Here is a 19,357-nt window from a genome sequence, read left to right on the forward strand (position 1 = left end):
CTTTATTTTGAAAAATCCTGTGTAGCATTTTAAAGTTCAGTTAATTTTTTTTTAATAAAATAATATTTTAAGAATATTAAGTTAAGAAAATCATCTCAGAAAGAGGAAAAGTTGGAATAACCACAACTGGAGCCATGCCCATCTTTTATATCCAGTCTTTAATGATTCTTTACAGCAAACAGCATTTTGTTCTGTTCCCTATCTGAAAAGTAATTTTATAAGTGTTTTTTTTCTCAGCCTAGTATAACCAACATCAATACAATATATTCATATATTTAATTTTTTTCTTGTTTTTGTTTTTCTTCTTTTATAGAAATGCATCAGATGCAAATCCAGTGCTTTCAGATAAGGTTCAGTGAACAGCCAGGAAAGGAAATAAAGGAAGGACATAACAGTGTCCACATTTCAAAATGGCTCATTCAGTCTCCGAGCCCTGGACTGCCATCAGACAAACAGAGCAGAATAAAAAGATGGAGCTGGATAATGGAGAGGTTAGAGAAAGGAGATGTCACTTAAGGAGAGAAAGATTTGGGGAAGAGGGATTACAAAGAATATGAAAAGCATGTTCTTTCCCTTATTGGTCTCTGCTGAGTGCAAACAGGGAAGCAACCTCATGCCAGAACTGTTGGCCACACCGGAGAGTCATTTTCAATAAAGTGAATGAATGGAGGTCTTAGGTAAGATAACAGCTACAGGATGAAGGATGAGGTAAGTAAGAAGCTAATAGATGGACTGCATAACTTAAAAGTGATGACAACTTAAAGCTGACATTTATTTGCTGGTAGAGTTTGAAACATGCAGAAGAGAGCGTTACAAGGACAGACTGAATTAAACCAGAACATGAGCGATAGTTTCAGGGTGGCTGCTTATTCATGACGAGTCTCACAACATGCTAACAGGCCAGTCGCTGCCAAAGAGCCGAAAGTGACATTTGTGAAGTCAGAAAGTTTGCAGTGGTGTTGAAGCATCACTGCTTACTCACTTCTGCTTTGACTTCTGGGCATTTCAGATGAACTGAATATGAGTGAGGGCCTTCAAATGATGGGATGCTTTAAAAAAAACAAACAGGCAGAAACTGCAGAAGCAGCACGTCTATAAAATAAAAACCTCCTCCTGTAGTCAAACACTGAGTCACTGTGAAGTTGCAGGAACACATGGGTGGCTTCAGGCTTCTCTCCTCCTTTTTACCCCTTTTTTTTTCTTCAGGCGCACAAAAGGTGGAAGACAATTGGATTTCCACAGACGGAGGGAATATAATAAGAAAAAAAATTGACTTATTTTTTTATTTCCACACAACCTCAGAATCAAGGCCGCAGCAGCTTCCCACATACAACCCACACAACCTTGAGCGAGGATTTTATGACTGCGCTGCCTCCTCCCCTTTCAAACTCACTGCATCGACGTTGACACGAACAAGAGACGTCGTCTTCAAATTCACTTTATGATTTATGGATCCACTTTTGCCCTTTTTGAATGAGTAAGCAATATCAGCGCCACGAACTTCCTGCCTGTCTGGGAATGTGTTATCGTTAAGACGAGGATGAGGCGCTTTGATAAGACGCGCTCTCCAAAAATTGCCCAGCGTTAGAAAATCGATACTAATATTTATGTCTTCCAATATCAATAATGTTATTACACGATTATTCTGAATACAAATAAAGGGAAAATATTAGTGTTTTATGCATTTTTATCTCCGTTTGTGTGCTACAGTTGTTGTGCATTTCTTAATGAGGACAGGGATGCTGAACCCTGCTGAGGACGTTTTAGCAATTTAGGGCAGACTTGATGACAATGACATTGAACAGGGCACTGGAGGACTGGTTAACCTACCAGCACTGCATGTAATGATAGTTCTCTTGCTTTTGCATGTCCATCGAGACCCTCTGTCTGCCCTACCAGCTTCTTTTTCTGGTTGTTCCTACCATAGATCACTTTACAGAGAAGATTTAAAAATTTAAAACCACGTTCACACGAGCCAGCCAGAATTTATCATAACGCTCCCAGCTGTCACAGCCTGAAGAGTCTGAGTGATGCTACTGACACTGAACTGCGGACGTTCAGGATAATGGAAGGGGGAAAGGGTGCTAAGCTTTGAGTGAGGGTACCAAGTAAGTCAACGCCAGCAACCCTAAGGAAAGAAAAATAATACTCTTACATAAGCTTGGTGCTTCTGCGTACCCCTGGGTGAGCGCTGTTCTCTTCTGTGTCAATTTAAGTGTGTGCATATGTGCGTATGTGCGGTGACCAAGACCGGGACCCCAGGGGCAACATCAGAGCACGTTAGAGTTCATCAGCATAAGTGCAAAGGAGAATTCGGTGTGCACACGTAGCCATCATGCTGACCTTTTCTGTCCTGTGTGGACCAAAGTGTTGCGTTCCAAACAACGCGACTCATCGAACCTGAGGTATCGGTGAAGGCTGTGACTTTAAAGGAATAAAGCAATACAAAGTGAAACTGTGGAGTAATTGAGCCTGTGGGTGTTAGAGGGCTCTGTCAGTATGGTGTGCTGAAGGTTAACTGTGACACCACTCAGTCAGAAAAAAGCAGTCCTGACAGATGTCCCACAGTAACAGTTCTTTGGTGAACTTATGACTCTAACTGTTGTACAGAATGGAAAATCCCTTCACCAGATTATGTTTTTGCTCCTTTGTATTTTGTTTGATGGATTGTAGTTAGAAGAATTAACCTTCCTGGAGGACTACACAGCTGCACCTGCTTCAGGATCCTACAGACTTTCAAATAAATACGACACAGGAAAAAGAATAACTGGAAGTGTCAGTGGCGGGGCGTGGTCTGCAGGGGAGGCGGACGCACCTGAGCGGCATCCGCAATCACGCCTCGCCAACTTTAAGTCTGTACTGGGTCCTGCTGTAATGGTTGTTGTTAGTATGTGTCGGGTTGTGAGCTGCGGAGCTGCAGCCGACTGCGTTTGTACAGCAACCGTGTGTTAATAAAGTACGCTGCAAAACATGGACATGTCGTTTCCTCTGCCGTGGATCATTTACAGTGTCAATCTGTATTTACTCTGATTCAAACCCCCCCAAAAAAGATTGCATCTTTTTCTTTTTTAAACAAGAAATAAAACAGCGGAGAACAGAAATGGCTACGGATGACCACTCTACCTCGAATGCTGCCAACTTGTCTTGGCCTGCAGCCTTTTTTGACTTTGTTGGTAATTTTCAAAGGGAATTCAGTTTTGAATTCATTCCTTTTTTATGGCGAGTGGGCAGTGATGTGAGTGTAATTTTAAGCTACATTGTCTATTATGGCTCATCAGTTTCCTATATCAGTGCACTTGGACCCTTTTTTGCTGTTTCATCCATAAGTAAGGCAGCTTTCTCTATATAGCATATTTAATTGCATTTAAACATTTGACAGGCAAAAAAGTTGTGTCATTATTTAATAGGTAAAAAAAGAAGCCACACCAACCAGTCTAATGTGCCATACACTGTACATCAGTGTAATCAATGCGCAGACTGCACTGACATCAAGTAGACATGTAAAATAAAGGAAAGTGTTTCATACCTCGTCTGTTATCTGTCCTCCAAATGTCACCCATGTACCTGGAGGGAAGAGAGGCAGAGACATTTCATCGTTAGGGAACATTTCTTTACTGTCAGCCCTCTCTGTCTGTGTCAGTGTGTGTGTGTTTGTTTGATATCGTGAAGTAAACAGAACTAATCCCGGGGCTGTGACACCATTCGAGGGAGGCTGTCAAGTTCCCAAGAGAAAAATCTGTCCTGTTTAGAGCTGCTGCTCAGTACTGAAGTATCACCTAGTGTGAGCCCCTGTTAGCCCTCTCTGTCTTTACTGATGACTGTTCGTTTGCTACGGCCGTGCATATTTGGAAGACCTTGCATCCCCTGTCCTCATGTGCTTGTGAATGTGAGAATAATGACGCCACAGTCCCGATTGTCCCGCAGACAATACCGATAAGCCAGACAAAAGGCTGAGCCGCCACAACCAGAGGAGACACTAAATCCTCAGCACATTCCCTCAGGGAATTATGCACATAGCTTTCTATTCAGATTGAGTGAAAACAGTTTTAGCTATCTGAAAGGGTCCCACTCTGCCAGACAGACAGAGAGACAGGAACACCTTTCTATATCAGTAAAGTGTCTGCTGCTCACCTGTTAATGCAGAAAGGCTTATGTGTATTTTGGTAGTTGCAAGAAAATCTGGGCTGCCTGACAAGATATGAGGCAGTTCACCTGTGAAGTTTGGCAGCAGGTCCATGGAAACTGTCATCACATATTTTTTCCTAAATTGAGCTAAAGGAAACTTCCAAAAATGGACCGTGTCGGATAAAATGGTGATTAGGCATTGCACAACTTTGCCAGTCTTCTGTTGCTTTTTCAAAATGTGTTGAATTCCATGCATGAATAAACATTGCAATTTCAGCCTAAACACCAGAAAACCCTGGTGGAACATTTCATAACTAATTATGTTTTTTCGTGGTCACCAAATCGTAAATTGACAGGTTCATAAATAGCACTTTTCTAGTCTACCTTAGCACTCAACGCACTTTATACAACCTGTCTCATTCACACATTCATACACTTTTTACTGCATCAGTGAGCTTTCTGTCTAGCTCTACTCCTGCGCCACAATCACCCTACAAGCAGCTACAGTCACCTAATGCAAATGTATCACAAGGGCATTAAGAAAGGCTGAAGAAAGTTTACCACTTTATGAAAGACAATGTGTTCAGACAGTTAAACAGTTAAACAGAAGGTCACATTTTTGCTATCTTCTATTGTACATAACATCTTTAAAATATTCAGAAATTTAAGAGAAATAATAATCCTGAACCCCATCCCCCACTCCCCAAACTTTTCCACTGGTAATACTTTTATTCATACACTATATGAATAAAAGTATGACAAATCCATGCCACGAAGCTCCTTGTGTACAGTTTTTGTACTGATGTTAATGCCAGAGGAGATTTAGAGCTCTGCAGTTCCTGAGCCAGCAGAACATTGGTCACTTTCATTCACTGTGCACCTCTCCACAACCTCACTCTCTACCTTTACAGGGTCTAGCACTCCATGGCTAAGTTACTGTAGTTCCTAAAGTTATTTATCCAACCAACCAACCAACCAACCAACCAACCATCCATCCATCCATCCATCGGGCAGCAGCAGTCTAAGGAGAGAAACCCAGACCACTCTATCCCTAGCCACCTCATCCAGCTTCTCTGAAGGAGACCGAGACATTTCGTAAACTGATTTGCTGCAACAGTGGCATCCGATTACATCTCCACGCTTGAATTCAGTGAGATCTTTAGGAGGACTGATTCTTTCACAAAGCCTTGACTGCATGGCTACACGCTTGTCTTTATACACCTGTGACAATGGGACTGAAAACACCTGGACCTACACAGTCCAACTATGTACTTCAGTTTTACAATGGGCTTCACAGAGGACGATTTCAGTGCCAATGATGATCCAGAACATAACACATTTCACAAGCATCAGTTATATTTTATTAATCTATTCATACTCACTGATCTCTTTTTGTAACACATATAAACATTTTATTTGGATCACGTGAATTTCATGTACTGACCTATACATTTTGATCATTTTTAGTACAAACATTGCTTTCAGTAAGTCACAGAGAACATGGTGTGTCCTTCTATCTTTCTCTCAGTATTCATTTCCAATAGTGATGAGGCTAATAAAGCAACCCCTCCAACCAACTAGCCAACCGATCACTCTCTTTCTTAGGATATTTGTTAATTACCTCCGGGCCATGCTAGTCTCCACCTATTTCTGCTCTCTTTTTTATTAAATGTATTATATCGTCATTCTCTTGCCCACTCCGTGCTCTAGTGGTCCCAATTTCACAACAAGTGAACACGCAGTCTTTCTTCTTCAGGCCTTGTTGACCTCAGCAGCTCGGCTGTCATGAAACAATTTATAAACCTCAGAGAAAGCGTCGGGAAATGAGAAGAAACTCTTCATTCCCAACAGGCAGGATGCTTTTGATATCCTACAGCTCATTATTTCATACATTGCAGCAGCATCAACTCCACTGAGGTTTAACTTACAGATGACCCCCGGAGGATGTATTGGATCTTTTTGGTGCATAATGAAACTGATTTAATAAGGAGCTAAAAAAAAGATGGGGTTTAAACATACATCATCATCAAAAGTTTTTTAAGCAGAGGTGGAGCCTGGGTGAAGTGACGCCAGCGGCGGGTGGAAAAAGCTGCCTTTAGACTTCCTTAACACATGTTACCATGGCAGCTTCCGTACGCCTCGAGTGTACCTGCGGTGCAGTCATGAGGGCTAATCCTTATTATACAGTGTATGTACAGCGCGGGTCATTTCTTATCAACACGTGCGCATAAAGTTCGCCGCTGTGTGTTGTAATATCCGTGTCGACATTTGGACGTTGTGTGTGTCTGTGTGTGTGTGGGCTCAATCATCCCTTAAAGCTGTCTCCAGCATGGTGGAAATGTAATCACAGCTGACGATGTCCAGTGGCTGCTCTGGGCTTTGTGTCTGAGGCTCAGCGTGGGATGAAAACCCTGCGGAGCTCTAGTGTCAAGGCCACTGCTCTCCGAGATCCAGCTGACGTTTCTGTTTGATGGAAATTAAAGCCCTGAAAAAAGACAAGCTTTCTTTTTTTTTTCCTCTTTTTTTTTCCTTGCAGCTGCCAGTGGAAAGTGCTGGAAGAGTCACTTGATGTTGCTATGCAACAATAATAAACCTGATAACCTTGCAGAGCCTTTTTCTAAACCTAAAAACTGTTCACATCAAGAAACAAATCGGTAACATTTATAATAATGGAACAGACATAAGTCTAAATGCCTTTCTCATTTCGGCTTCCTCGACCTTTTCTATCAGATTAGAATTTGTTTTCAAAAAGCAGGTGAAGTAAAACCAAAATAAACCAATACGATCGCAAGAAGAAGTTAAAGGGGAGGAATATGATGAGAATATAAGCAGCTTTGTGGAAAGAGCTTTGTGTGAGTCCTTTTAACCTAAATTTCTCAGAAGTGGACCCAAGTCCGGTGCCTGGCAGTGTGATGGATGGCACAAATTTAGATGAAGCATTTCTCTGTCTCACTTAAACCGACCTCTTCACTCTTCTTTTCAGTATTTTGAACCTTTCTGGCTGCAAATGGAAAGGCTGAATCAGCAAAGGTACTGAAAGTTTGAAGTGAGTATATTAATTAAACTAACAAAAATCCCCTGGTCCTTCCAACAACACACTGTGGGGCTATTTAAATGTCTAAAATCAGTTAATAACCATATTTATGTATGGATATGAACCTCCATACTGAGGCATATGCATATTTATGCATAGCTAGATATGCATGTTTTTTGGTATTTTGACCTGTATTTTATACCTTGTATGGTGCCTTTTATTTTTATAATACATACACACAAACACAAAGAAAAACTCATTCTCTCTCTCTCTCACACACACGCACACGCACGCACACACACACACACACACACACACACACACACACACACACACACACGCACACACACACGCACACACACACACACACGCACATGCACACGCACATGCACACACACAGACTCCTTTGGACCTATTTTCATTCCAGTTTTATGCCTTTGTCTCCTGCACAAGTTTTATTGATTTTCATCCTTCGTCTCCTGTTAAATCCATATCTATTTCTACCTTGTCTACTCTTTTGGCTACAGTGTGGCTCACAGGTAGTGAACAAGCCAACAACATAAGAAAGTATATATATATATAAATTCTAGAAATACAGGAACTTAAAAAAAGGCATTTGTCATAAACTGCCTCATCTCTTGTTCCTAAGATGATCAGCAAGAGCCAGCTCAGATCATCAGATGCAGTTTGTTGGCAGTGGTTATATCACTACCTGAAGACCAAGATTACAGCCACAGAGGACTTGAGTGAAAAGTAGGAGGAAACACGACACGGCGACACGCACACAGAGGTCCGACCTCTTCCTGTCTTAAACACTGCAGGATTTTCCAGGAGAGCCATTTTAGGAATTCATCAATCAGTTGTGCCGCATCAGTGCAGCAGGCTTTAAAGGGGAAAAAAAGGTCCTGGATTGTGTGCTATGAGCGAGATGACAGATTACAAAGTTTTTGGGTTCACACAGAAGTGCTGAAGACTCAAATAATGCTGATCATGAATTCTGCATCGACTTTATTTTTGGTTTTGTCAGCAACTAAAAATAGGTTTCCACAAACACTCTGTTTTCCATGTTCCACAACCAATCAGCACTGCTGGAGCCAGTGTGTGTTGACAGCATAGTGAGGCCACTGCAGACCCCTATAGGCACTCTGTTAGCTTTCTCACTGACTGAAGAGATAATGGTTTATCTGCAGCAGCAGACAGCCAACACTGAGAGGACGCGATGAATTCACTAATCACCTATCAGTTAATCCACCCTCCAGGTCTCTCACTTGTGATAATCACCTTTTTTTAAAAATCTATTCATTTTCCATTAACTGGTGAGAGGTTTTTACATTTGCAGACAGTCGTTACACGGTCTGTGACTTTTTCAGTTTCATATGAAAATAAATTGAGCTAACATGACATTAGGCTTTGACTGAATGTGGAAGAGGTTGATTAATTGTTAGTGGGATGGAAATAACTGATTAAACTGAGCTTCAGATACTAATAAACAGATTATATTTAACTGTCAGCTTCAGTGAGAGTGTGTAAACAGTTTCTTATTGTGGAAGGCTGCCAGGAAAAATAGGAGGCAGAACTCGCTGAGTAGTGTTGGATTAATAAACAGTTTTTTCCCACTTGTTTGCACGTCGTTAAAAGACAGATTAATCTGAAAACACTGCAAAGTGAGCTTTGTTTGGTGGTGTGATCATTGCACTGCCTGCTGTAACTGCACAGGCACAGAGCTTCTGCATACTCGTGCTGTGAAGGAGTTTCAATTCAGTTCTTTAGAACTTGAATAGGACTGCAACAGAAATGTCCCTGCACACTAGTGTGTGTCAGCTAGACTGAGCAAACTTAAACTGAGGACTGCAGAACAATTTCTAAATAACTGGAGTTTCCCGTCTTCATGAAAATCCAAATCATGAACCTTTATGCCTTTTATGAGTGTTCTGAGAGAATAATTATTTTTAATGATTAAGTATATCTAAGATCCAAATATATTTTATGATGACCAATACCGTAGAGTACTTTTAAGGCACTTTTAAATCTTGCACTTATCAGTAAAGTGCTGTGAAACAAACTTGTTCAAATCTTTGCACTTGCCAAAACAGCCCTGACCCGTCGAGTCGTGGACTCCATTCCTCTGAAGGTGTGCTGTGGTATCAGGATGATGTCAGCAGCAGGTCCTTTAAGCTGCGAGGTGGGGCCTCCATGGATTGGACTGAGCTCTGGGAAGAGGTAACACTCACCCAGCTATTCAAGTGATGTGAAAGAAAACATGGTTCATCAAACCAGGCCAACTTCTTCCACTGTTTCATGATCCAGTGCTGAACAGATGTCAGCATGGGCACTCTGAATGCTCTGTGGCTATGCAGCCGCATGCACAACAAACAGCGACAGACTGTGCATTCTGACACCTTTCCATCAGAATTAGCATAAACCTTTTTGGCAATGTGAGCTACAGCAGCTCGTCTGTTGGATCTGACCACACGGGCCAGCCTTTGCTCACCATGCAGATCAATTAACCTTGGCCACCCGTGACCCTGTTGCTGGTTCACCACGGTTCTTCCTTTGACCGCTTTTGATAGATGCTGACCACTGCAGACCAGTAATCCCCCACAAGAGCTGCAGTTTGGAGATGCGCTGACCCAGTCGACCCAGTCATCTAGCCATCACAATATGGCCTTTTGTCAAACTCGCTCAAATCCGTGCGCTCGTCCATTTTTACTGCTTCCAACACAACTTTGAGGACAAGATGTTCCCTTGCTCCATAATATAGCCCAGCCACTAACAGGTGCTATGATGGAGATACAATCAGTGTCATTCCCTTCACCTGTCTGTGGTCATAATGTTATAATGTTATGTAGTTATTTCTTGACAACTGTAGACAGAAATGTGGACACCTTACCATGCTCATTAGCTCATTGTCCGGATGAGCTAACATTTCATTTGTCACATTTTGGATTAAAAAGTGCCTAAAAGATTTGCACAGAAACATACGCACATGTCATTAAACGCTCTCACTGCACACTCCAGATTTCATCCTTCTACATCCTTCTAGTGTTAAAATAGAGTTTGGATGGAGAAAGGATTGGAGATGAGGAGGGAAGAAGCGCGGTCCACAGAGATAAAGACAGTGAGCGATGGAGACTGGCAGAGCAAGGGCAAAACTGCTAAACAAAGACAGTTAGCAGTTATGTTGTTTGTTTTCCTCTTTTTTTCTTGACTTTCCTCGTTCTTGTCTTCTCAGCTCTCCCTCCAAACTGCACTGTGTCCCTGGGAATTGGACTTGTTGGGAATGCTAATTCATCTGTGGTGCAGGTTATCTTTTACATTTTGAGTAAGCACAAGGAAACAGCTTGGAAACAAGCTATGCTAAGTGTTCTTAATCGAATCCCTCAGTTACAAAAAAAATCATGTTCTTAATCAAATATCTGCATTAAACGTTAACACAACCTGATTTTGGTGACAATGACACTTTTTCCAAATATTTGAATTAATTGTAAAGTTTATCTGAAAAAAATAACCTCAGCAAATTGAATATAATAGTGATCTATCCTAGTAATGGAAACTGAAATTGTTCTACTTTATTATTTATGTTTTATTTGCAGTACTGCAATTACACCTTAAATATATCGAAAATGTTGCTTTTCTCCTCTTTTGTTTAAGTGCACCTCAGCAGTGTTGCTCTGAATCTTAAACACAGCAGCAGTCATTATTTTTGCAGTAGCTCAGTGTGAAGTCAGCCACTCCGTGTCAAGGTCAATTTGCTCCTTTATTGTTACATAACTCTTGGACGCTTTATCTAAAACACACTTCTTTTTGGCCAAGTTGAGCAGTTTCTAACTTTTAAAAGCAGCCCTGGGTCCTTGGTTAAGAGTGCAGCAAAGATAAAATCACTGAATCACTGAAACTGACGTGATTAACTCATCTGTATGGATCTAATGTCTCAGTGTGAAAACCAGGATTATTTACAGTTTAAAACTGATGAGATCTCAGGATTTGCCAGTAAACAGGTGGGAAAACATTTTCAACTGCTTAAACCACATGTTTAAAAAGTCTGTGTATCCCCCATGGCATCGTCATAACTTTGCAAACTGACAGCCATGATTTAACATGACTGACTGAGTGTGTCATCATATTTTGTTCTGATGAACTTTGGTCTGACAGTACAGTAGAGCTAGCTACAGACAAGTCTCTCACAGCGTACACCCATTACATCCTCATCTATTTTCTCTACCATCAAGTGTGACAATGAAACACAATTTAGCATCCTGCCCTTTGCCGTCTCCCCCCCCCCCCCCCCCTCCCCTGCCAGCATCATGTCTGGCCTGCGCGCAGCGTGTGGCAGGTAGCTAGCATTATGCTGACCTTTTCTGCACTGTGGATTTCAGCCAGTTTGAATCAGACATCTCAATCTTCCATGAACCACCTGAGGCAGCAGCCCTCAGCATCGTCCTGAGGAGGAGCCAAACCTTACAGCCACACAAGTAAAAGTTCTGCATTGCACGCAAAGGCGTCCCTGGAAAATAATTTTGTGTCAGCTGCATATTTATTAAGAAATCCATTCAGCAAGCTGTGTCACCTTAAAATTAAAGGTGGTGCATGTTTGTATAGTATATACATAGTATACTACACATAAACACCTCTTAATATACAGTATGAATGGCATGAGATACTTTTTAATGATACTTCAAAAACTTACACATCTGATTTAGCCTTTGCAGTAATTTTTGTCGCTCAACAAAAGGTTTGAGGTTTTGCAGACACGTGACCACTAGCCACGTTAACTCAGCTGCCATTTTGAATGTACGACAACCATGGCGACAATGTAGGATCAAGTGAATGAGGCTCCAGTTCCACAAGCCTAGAGAGTCGTCTGTGACCATCTGGAAACCACTTGACACCAGGGGAAAAAAAGAGTATTCCCCAGCCGGCTGACAAAATCCTCCACGTGATTGCATTGGTAGCTAGCATGTCGCAGCCACCAAATTAATCACCCTCCAGCTACTTTGGGAGCTGTAGCGAAACTGTGAAACAGACAATGCAAAGTAGAAAAAGCAAAAAAATGTAACAGCTGTGCCTAAGCGCCGCATCCAACATGTTTCAAACGTGCAACTTTTACTCTGAAGGTGAACCTATCCCACTTCCACTTTGCAATGAACTTTCTCAAATTTTACTACCGCTGGGCTAAAAATTAGTGGGTATTTACAGATACATGAGAAACTACAGACAACTATGACAATTTCCTGCAACCAAAGCAAGATCTAAGAGGTTTTTGATGCAGCAACCTTCTTTGCGACAGATTTTATCCAGTGACAGACAAAAACCACCATATTGGCCACATTCTTGACTAATGGGCACGTGGCATCACATGATAAACCTCAGCAGCTAAACCTACAACAGTTGAATACCTAATGCTTGTTTTAAACATCAGATTCTGACTGATGAATTCTGCTTTGATGAATTTCTGCTATTGCATTAACTGTAATTCTTAAACAGTTAATGCAACACTTTTGTTAAAGCCCTTGAATTAAAACAGAAAGTCTTCAATTACATCTTGATTGCTTTAGTTAAAATCTAATGATCCCTTTAAGAAAGTGTTTGGGGGAAAAAAATGTAATAAGCAGAGACCTCACACTCTGGGTGGGTGGCAGTCTGCCTCAACCAGCTCGGGTGAAAGGAGAGAAAAAAGTCCATGAGAAAAATTAATGCCTTATGGATCTATATTAACCCGAGACACGAGCACAGAGAAACTTTCCTCCTGCGATCTCTATCGGGAAATATCCAAGTGAAGTAAAAATACCCACAGTACATTTTGAGTGGAATCGTCTCAAATAACCTAGAAACTGTTTCATTCAGTGTTGTTTCATGTCAATCAAGCATCACAAGTGGTGCATGTATCGTAAGGCTAAAATTAGCCAGTGTCTTGAACCAGACGTGCAGTTTAGGCTGTGAAGGTACAGCTGGAAAATGGAATCAAGAAAGCAAATTGGGTCGACTTGACGTCTCTGAGATCGGCAGCACTTTTTATGAACATGAGAAGTCGGGACAACTGACAAATAGTTAAGGAACAACATCAGTGTGTCAAAAACATAACGAACGCAGGTAAAGAAAACTCTCTACAAAGTGTGTTTAAAATGCTAAAAAAGCTGCTCACTCACAGATGAAGATGCAGCCTTCATCACCAGACATGAATGTCCAAGAGTAATTCAGGCCAGGTGTTTGCTCTCTGCTGAAGCTTTGAGTGCACAGCAGTGGTCAGAATGGGACAGGAAGCAATCTAACCGGAACATTAATGATGTAGGAGCTCATCTGGCCCTGAATCCACCACAATTCACAAATTATTGACTGCAAAATGAAAAATGTGACCTTGATCTGAGCACAGTTTAGATGAAAAACCATTAGAAGAACATTGTGTGCAAGTTTCAATAAAATCTGACCGGGACTAAAGGAGTAGCAACCCTTGAGGTCATCACTCCTTCAGCCAGATGAGCTGAAAATAGCAGCCCTGCTGAAAGCTAGGCTTGCTCGTGATTTACTGGGAGATCGGCCAAACTTAAATCAGGTACAGATCGATTTTGATGCACCTGATCCCAGAACTTTTCGATCACACCTTGTATCTACTACTACTCTAGAAAACACACTGTGAGTTTTGATATGATTTTGTTGATGATCGCTGCTTGACCACCTTAAGAGTAAGAGCCACCAGTACTCCTTAACTATTGTCAAACTGTTACAAACTATTTTCCTGTTGCACATGCCATCAATTTATATTCACCTCTGCAAAAATGTTTCTGATAGGTACACTAAAGATGATTAAGGCATTTCATCATTATATGTAGTTTTATTTGCACGGCCCTTAGCTTTAAACAAACCCAAGTTTCCCTTTCTAACTGGTAGGATGTTAGTGGTGGAGAAGGACTCATGAGAATATACATGACTTATTTATAAATGATGGTGCAGCGACTACGATTGGATCAGTGTGTGCAATATCAGAGGACTTCCACAAAAAAATTGGACAGGAAAAAATAATAAATATTTTAGCTTCTGTGAATCTGAGTTGGTAATGATCTCTAGTTTCTCTATAACTTCAAAAGCTGGACTGAAATTAAATATATTATGTGTTTAAATACGTGGGTTGGCATTCAAGCTGGACAAATGTTTAGCAAATAAACTAGAGTATATATTTTTCTTGTAAGAAATGAAAAAAAAAAACACTTTAACACTAATATTATATTAGATGATAGTTGAGTTGCTCTCTTCTTTTCCACAGCGAGCAGCTCCATGTGTGTGATCTGGAAGACTTTTACGCTGGATGCCTTTCCTCACATAACCCCCAAATGGATTTGTGTCTCTTCCCAGGATTGAACTGGAAATCTTCATTAGTTGAATGTGTAAACCACTACAGTATTTATCAAAGCATCAAAAATAAATTGGAAGAGTGGGCCACGAATCAAAATCCTTCCAATCAATGGAAGTCAAGCCATAAATCAAAGCAGCAAACTCACCGTTTTCTTACCAAGAGTTCAATTTTTAGGTTAATTCAGCTTCTGTATTTGTTCTCTTTTACAGTTATGCTTATGTCACTGTTGTGTCCATTTATCTTGCAGGCCTACATACAGTTTCTCTCCACTGGTAAAACTATAGCTATACTGTTTGTCTTATGATTTAGGGGTTATATACTCCAGGCTGCTGTTGCTTTTTATTTAGCCAACTCTGTGTTTCAGCAACAGGAGTCCTCCTCGGAGTTCAACCGATACAAGATGTAGAAAACATTTTGTTATATTTTTGTGTATACCTAAAAAAAAAGGTTCTTCTGTTGTTTTAAGAGCTCTACATGGTGACAGAAATAGGAATGCAGGCCACTGGTTTTGTGTGGGACTACATTGAACCTAAGAGCAAAGTAAGGAAATTTTACCATCAGCCTACACAGAACAGCATCTCTATGACCTGATTAGACACTCAGTGATTTGGTCTAGTATGTGCATGTTTGCAACAGTAGTGTTTGTTAGTTTATGAGAAAAAAGGTCAAACCTAATCGCTCAATTCACTGATCTTTCTGCGTTTGGGACGATGTGGAGAAGCGGGGCAGTGAAGCAGAGTGAAGTCTACTCACCCAGTCCTAAGCAAGATACTCTGAGTCCGGACTTTCCAAGGTTCCTGCATAAATAGGAAAAAAAAAATGTGTCAGGTCTCGATAAAATACAAACACCTCGGCGGAATGAACACATCACCAAACATGATCTGCATCATATTTGGTGATGTGGATAATATTTTAAAGACGAGACTAAGTTGTTAATCTGACCGATTACAAACTTTACCTTCAACAGTGTCTGCTTACAGGCATTTTCACCTGTAGTTGATATTAACCTGTGTATGCAGCAAAACGTCAAGCAGACTGACAGTCTGGAGACTAACAAGCTGGTCTTTTTTTTTACAAGACTCTGAATTTGGCTTTGCTTGACATAATCACATGACAGTTTGACAGTACGCTTCTCTTCCTGATTTCTCTGTGAAAAGTTAAAATGAATTTCACTCATCCAGGTCTCCAGGTAATCCTCCTATACAACCTGCATGGATGTATAGGAGGTGGAGATGATGATGAAGCTGATTAAAATGGTTAGCTGCCCTTTGATATTATGTTTCCATCCGCAGGGAGGAGAAAATCACACGGTTATTAATAACAGTGTGATGAAGAGAGAGACACGGGTTAAAGCAGGTTGGCAGAGTAATAGAAAACTACACCGGTGCAAACAAGATGCATCTAGCAGTGAGGATTATTTGCACACATGAAAGGTTAAAGAAAGATCGTAAAGGTGTCAAAACTGTGTGTGTGTGTTTACTATTGATGAGCTCTAATAGCCTCATTAGTGATGTCATTAACATACATCTTGCAGAGTATGTTTTGCATCCCTTTAGTATAAAAGTAATAAGACCGTCCTCTTATGGCACAAATCAGCATGCTGCCTGCAACCTTATTAACCCACCAAATCAAAGACACGCTGATAACAGTGTGCAGAGTATCTCAAGACATTTGCTCTGTTTAGCATTAAAAAAAACACTGGACTGAATAAATACACATAAAAACTAAATATTAATAACAATAATCTCTGCATTAATTATTCTTTTAGGGACAGCACAAAGATGAGTAAATGTAAAAGTTGCACATTTCTAGGGCTGATATGGGAACTAATGATTCCACCCTAAACATCTAGTGGGCACCTACCAACATTATCTAAATTTTTTGAAGCTGTGTTTGTGCCCAGCTGACAAATCTGATTGGTAAAATATGTGAAGAAGATTAAAGTAAATTAGTTGCAGTGATGGTAGTCATGAACATAAGCTGCCCTCTGTTAAATTCCTTAATCAACCAAACTGTTGTCCTCCATATCCAGATATACAAGTTGAATATTCACCGGGGACCTAGATTTCTCACCCCACGGTGTCCCCATGGATTAGTGTGTGATCAAGATAAAGTCACCATTGGACATAATAATGCAAATGCACACCAACCAACACACATACTCATAGCACACTTTTAATACTGACTTCTGGGGTTTAAGCAGGTGCAGGGATAAAACAGCCGCTCCAATTCATCAGCCTGTAGGCAACACACACGTGAATGATTTTCCTGGGGGAAGCTGTTACAATATGTTGTGCTTGCACTTTTGTACTTGCTACAGCACTGTAGTTTTAGAGGATAGTATATAATTGACCTGGAATTGTAATCTACGTCATCATTTTTATATAAAAACTTCTTATCGTTCGTTCTGCAGCCTGAAAAGTTGAAAGCCCAAAAAAGGAACCACTGTTCATCATGCTGCTGTACGCTCTGTATAAAAGTTGTGATGAAAGCATGCACAACTCTTTAAACCCCTAAAGCAGGACACACACACACACACAGGACAATGAAAATATCGAAAACTTCCTTAATCCCTTTTATCTTTCCTACTGAAGTCTCTGACCACCTGTACTGCAAGTCCATACAGACAACATACAAGAACTTAAAAGTGCTGATAAAGTGGATTTTATCTAAATGTAACATTTTATCTATTTATTCATTGAAAGTTTATGTAAAAAAAAATAAAAACAAAAAATTTAATCCAACCAAGTTTACATTAAAACACATCATGGCCTCACTACAGCATCAGGTTTGCAGATTTTTATGGATTGGGCAGTGCATTATTCACAGCTGTCAGCATCTTTCATTTTGGCCCACCTGTCAAAACTACTTAAATTTTTCATTACCAATGAGACCTTTGTATCAGAATACTAAATCAGGCATAAAAATCTGTTTTAGATGATGCATCAAATCCTCTGACACCTGTAAAATATCCAAAAAGGACATTAAGAACAAGGTGCTCTTGAACAACACGTAACAGGAGCTACTTTTACTCTGTAAACAGCAACAAAAAGTTATTATAAATTATGTTTTTATTGTATTACTACACTTTTATTATCCTTTAATAGTGAAATATGGTTAGAATCTGCTTCTTCGCCTTTTACCTGTTTATGATTTCCATACAAAGCCAAAGTTCATCCACTGAAGTTTCTTAATACTATGGTCAGAAAACCGTATTTAAGTACGCGTATGTACAGTAAATATGACCAGAACTTTTTCTGTAAATGACTGGAAGCTGCATTTTGCAGTCTTTCACCTGATCTTCACAGACTCAGGCTTTAGCCCTCCCAGTGACCCAGAACAGGAAAGCAATTTAGAAAATGTATAGAAATGTGTAGCTTCCAGTTATAGAAAAAATGAGGATATTTATAAAAAGCCCAAAGTTAAGGCCTTTATTCAGGGCAATATTTGAATTTAGATCATAGAAACTAGAGGTGCTGAGTCAGTCAGTGGATGCCCCTGCTGACGATTAATGATGATGCCTCTGTTTCCTGGCCACGACCATGAGCGATGATAATGCAGGTGCACTCTATTTAAGGTCTAAAGAGAAAAGCTTTGTTTGAGCCAAAACAGAGCATACATCTACCAACAAAGAACTAGCAAAGCAAAAAACTGCCCTCCATGATGACTAATAAAGAAGCCACCAATTCATTTAGACAGAGCATTTGTGCAGCAAATGTAATGATGATGGGCTATGTTTGTAATGTGGAGCCATCCTAAAACACTGCAGTATATAATGTCTGATAGTCTGACCTGAAAAACTCTAAAGAAAACTCAAAACTACAAAACAAACCATATAAGTCACGCAATGACCGACAGCCAGACAGCCTTGTTTCCAGTTTTAATTGTGGAACAGTTGGGGTGACAGTCAACACCTCCAAGTCTGAGGCCATTGTTCTCGGTGAAATACTTCTGGATTCAAGAGCAGAGGCTGTCACAACAAGATTAACGGGAAGGTGTAGTGTGGGGTGGACCAGTTGGTGCAGTGTCAGCAGTATTGCGGGCAGTGTACCAGACTGTTGTGGTTAAGAGACAACTGAACTGAAGGGAAAGCTTCCGATGTACCAGTTCATCTATGTCCGAACGTTAATCTGGGCAATGACCAAAAGAATAAAGTCTACAGGATCCTGCAGGAGGATCTAGAAAATGTGGCTGAGGGAAAGGACATGTGGCTGCCACTGTGACTCGACTTGGGATAAGTGGAAAATAATGAATGGATAGATGATCCGTTTCTACTTGACTCTTAACAAATCTCTACTATAACATTTACCATTATACCTGTGACAAAACTCCTGCCTCCAGTACATCCTATAGGTTGGTTCTGAGATATGAGATAAACACCCTACTGCATGTACACTAGCTATTGTGCAAAATGATTTGAACGTCCTAAAACAAAGAGTAGGTTTCCAGAATAAAACTTTGACTTTCCTAAATAACAGCAAAGCTGCAAACTTACTTGAATTTACCTCAGGGAATATAAAATAAGCACAAAAAAAATAATCTGCATGTTTTGTAGAATTTTTGTTTTTCTCCAGTAAAACACATAACTTCTCAGATCAGGTCAGGCGGCCTGGTGAGCTGACACAATATGTCCTCTCATTCAGCTTTCTGAGGCTTTAATTACATGATGGATAAAGGAATGACGGTGATGATGATATTAGATGAGACAGAGAGGAGGTTTGAAAGAGGAAGAAAATACGATTGCTCTCTATGCTCCATAGATGAAGTAAGAAAGTGATTTCCCCCACGTCAAAAGCTTCTTTCAAATGGTTCTTCATAGTTATGAAACCATTTACAGCCAGACGTAAATA

The 19,357-nt window shown here is 40.4% G+C and overlaps 1 protein-coding gene across 3 annotated transcripts in view; it reads right to left on the reverse strand.

Annotated features, from left to right (window-relative positions):
* The window catches only part of kcnab1a (potassium voltage-gated channel subfamily A regulatory beta subunit 1a), a 145,006-nt gene that overhangs the window by 19,685 nt on the left and 105,964 nt on the right, over positions 1 to 19,357 (reverse strand). For all 3 annotated transcript variants that reach the window (XM_086261130.1, XM_086261129.1, XM_086261131.1), the window contains exons 2-3: positions 15,261 to 15,304; positions 3,527 to 3,564 (exon numbers count right to left, since the gene is read on the reverse strand). In XM_086261130.1, coding sequence (XP_086117256.1) covers positions 3,527 to 3,564; positions 15,261 to 15,304 — 82 coding nt within the window. The remainder of the gene's footprint in view (positions 1 to 3,526; positions 3,565 to 15,260; positions 15,305 to 19,357) is intronic.

The sequence above is a fragment of the Aulonocara sp. 'chitande type north' Nkhata Bay genome, linkage group LG14 (assembly GCF_057382095.1).
Source record: "Aulonocara sp. 'chitande type north' Nkhata Bay isolate Kocher_YH1m ecotype deep benthic linkage group LG14, A_spYH_male_GT1.1, whole genome shotgun sequence".
Classification (NCBI taxonomy): domain Eukaryota; kingdom Metazoa; phylum Chordata; class Actinopteri; order Cichliformes; family Cichlidae; genus Aulonocara; species Aulonocara sp. 'chitande type north' Nkhata Bay.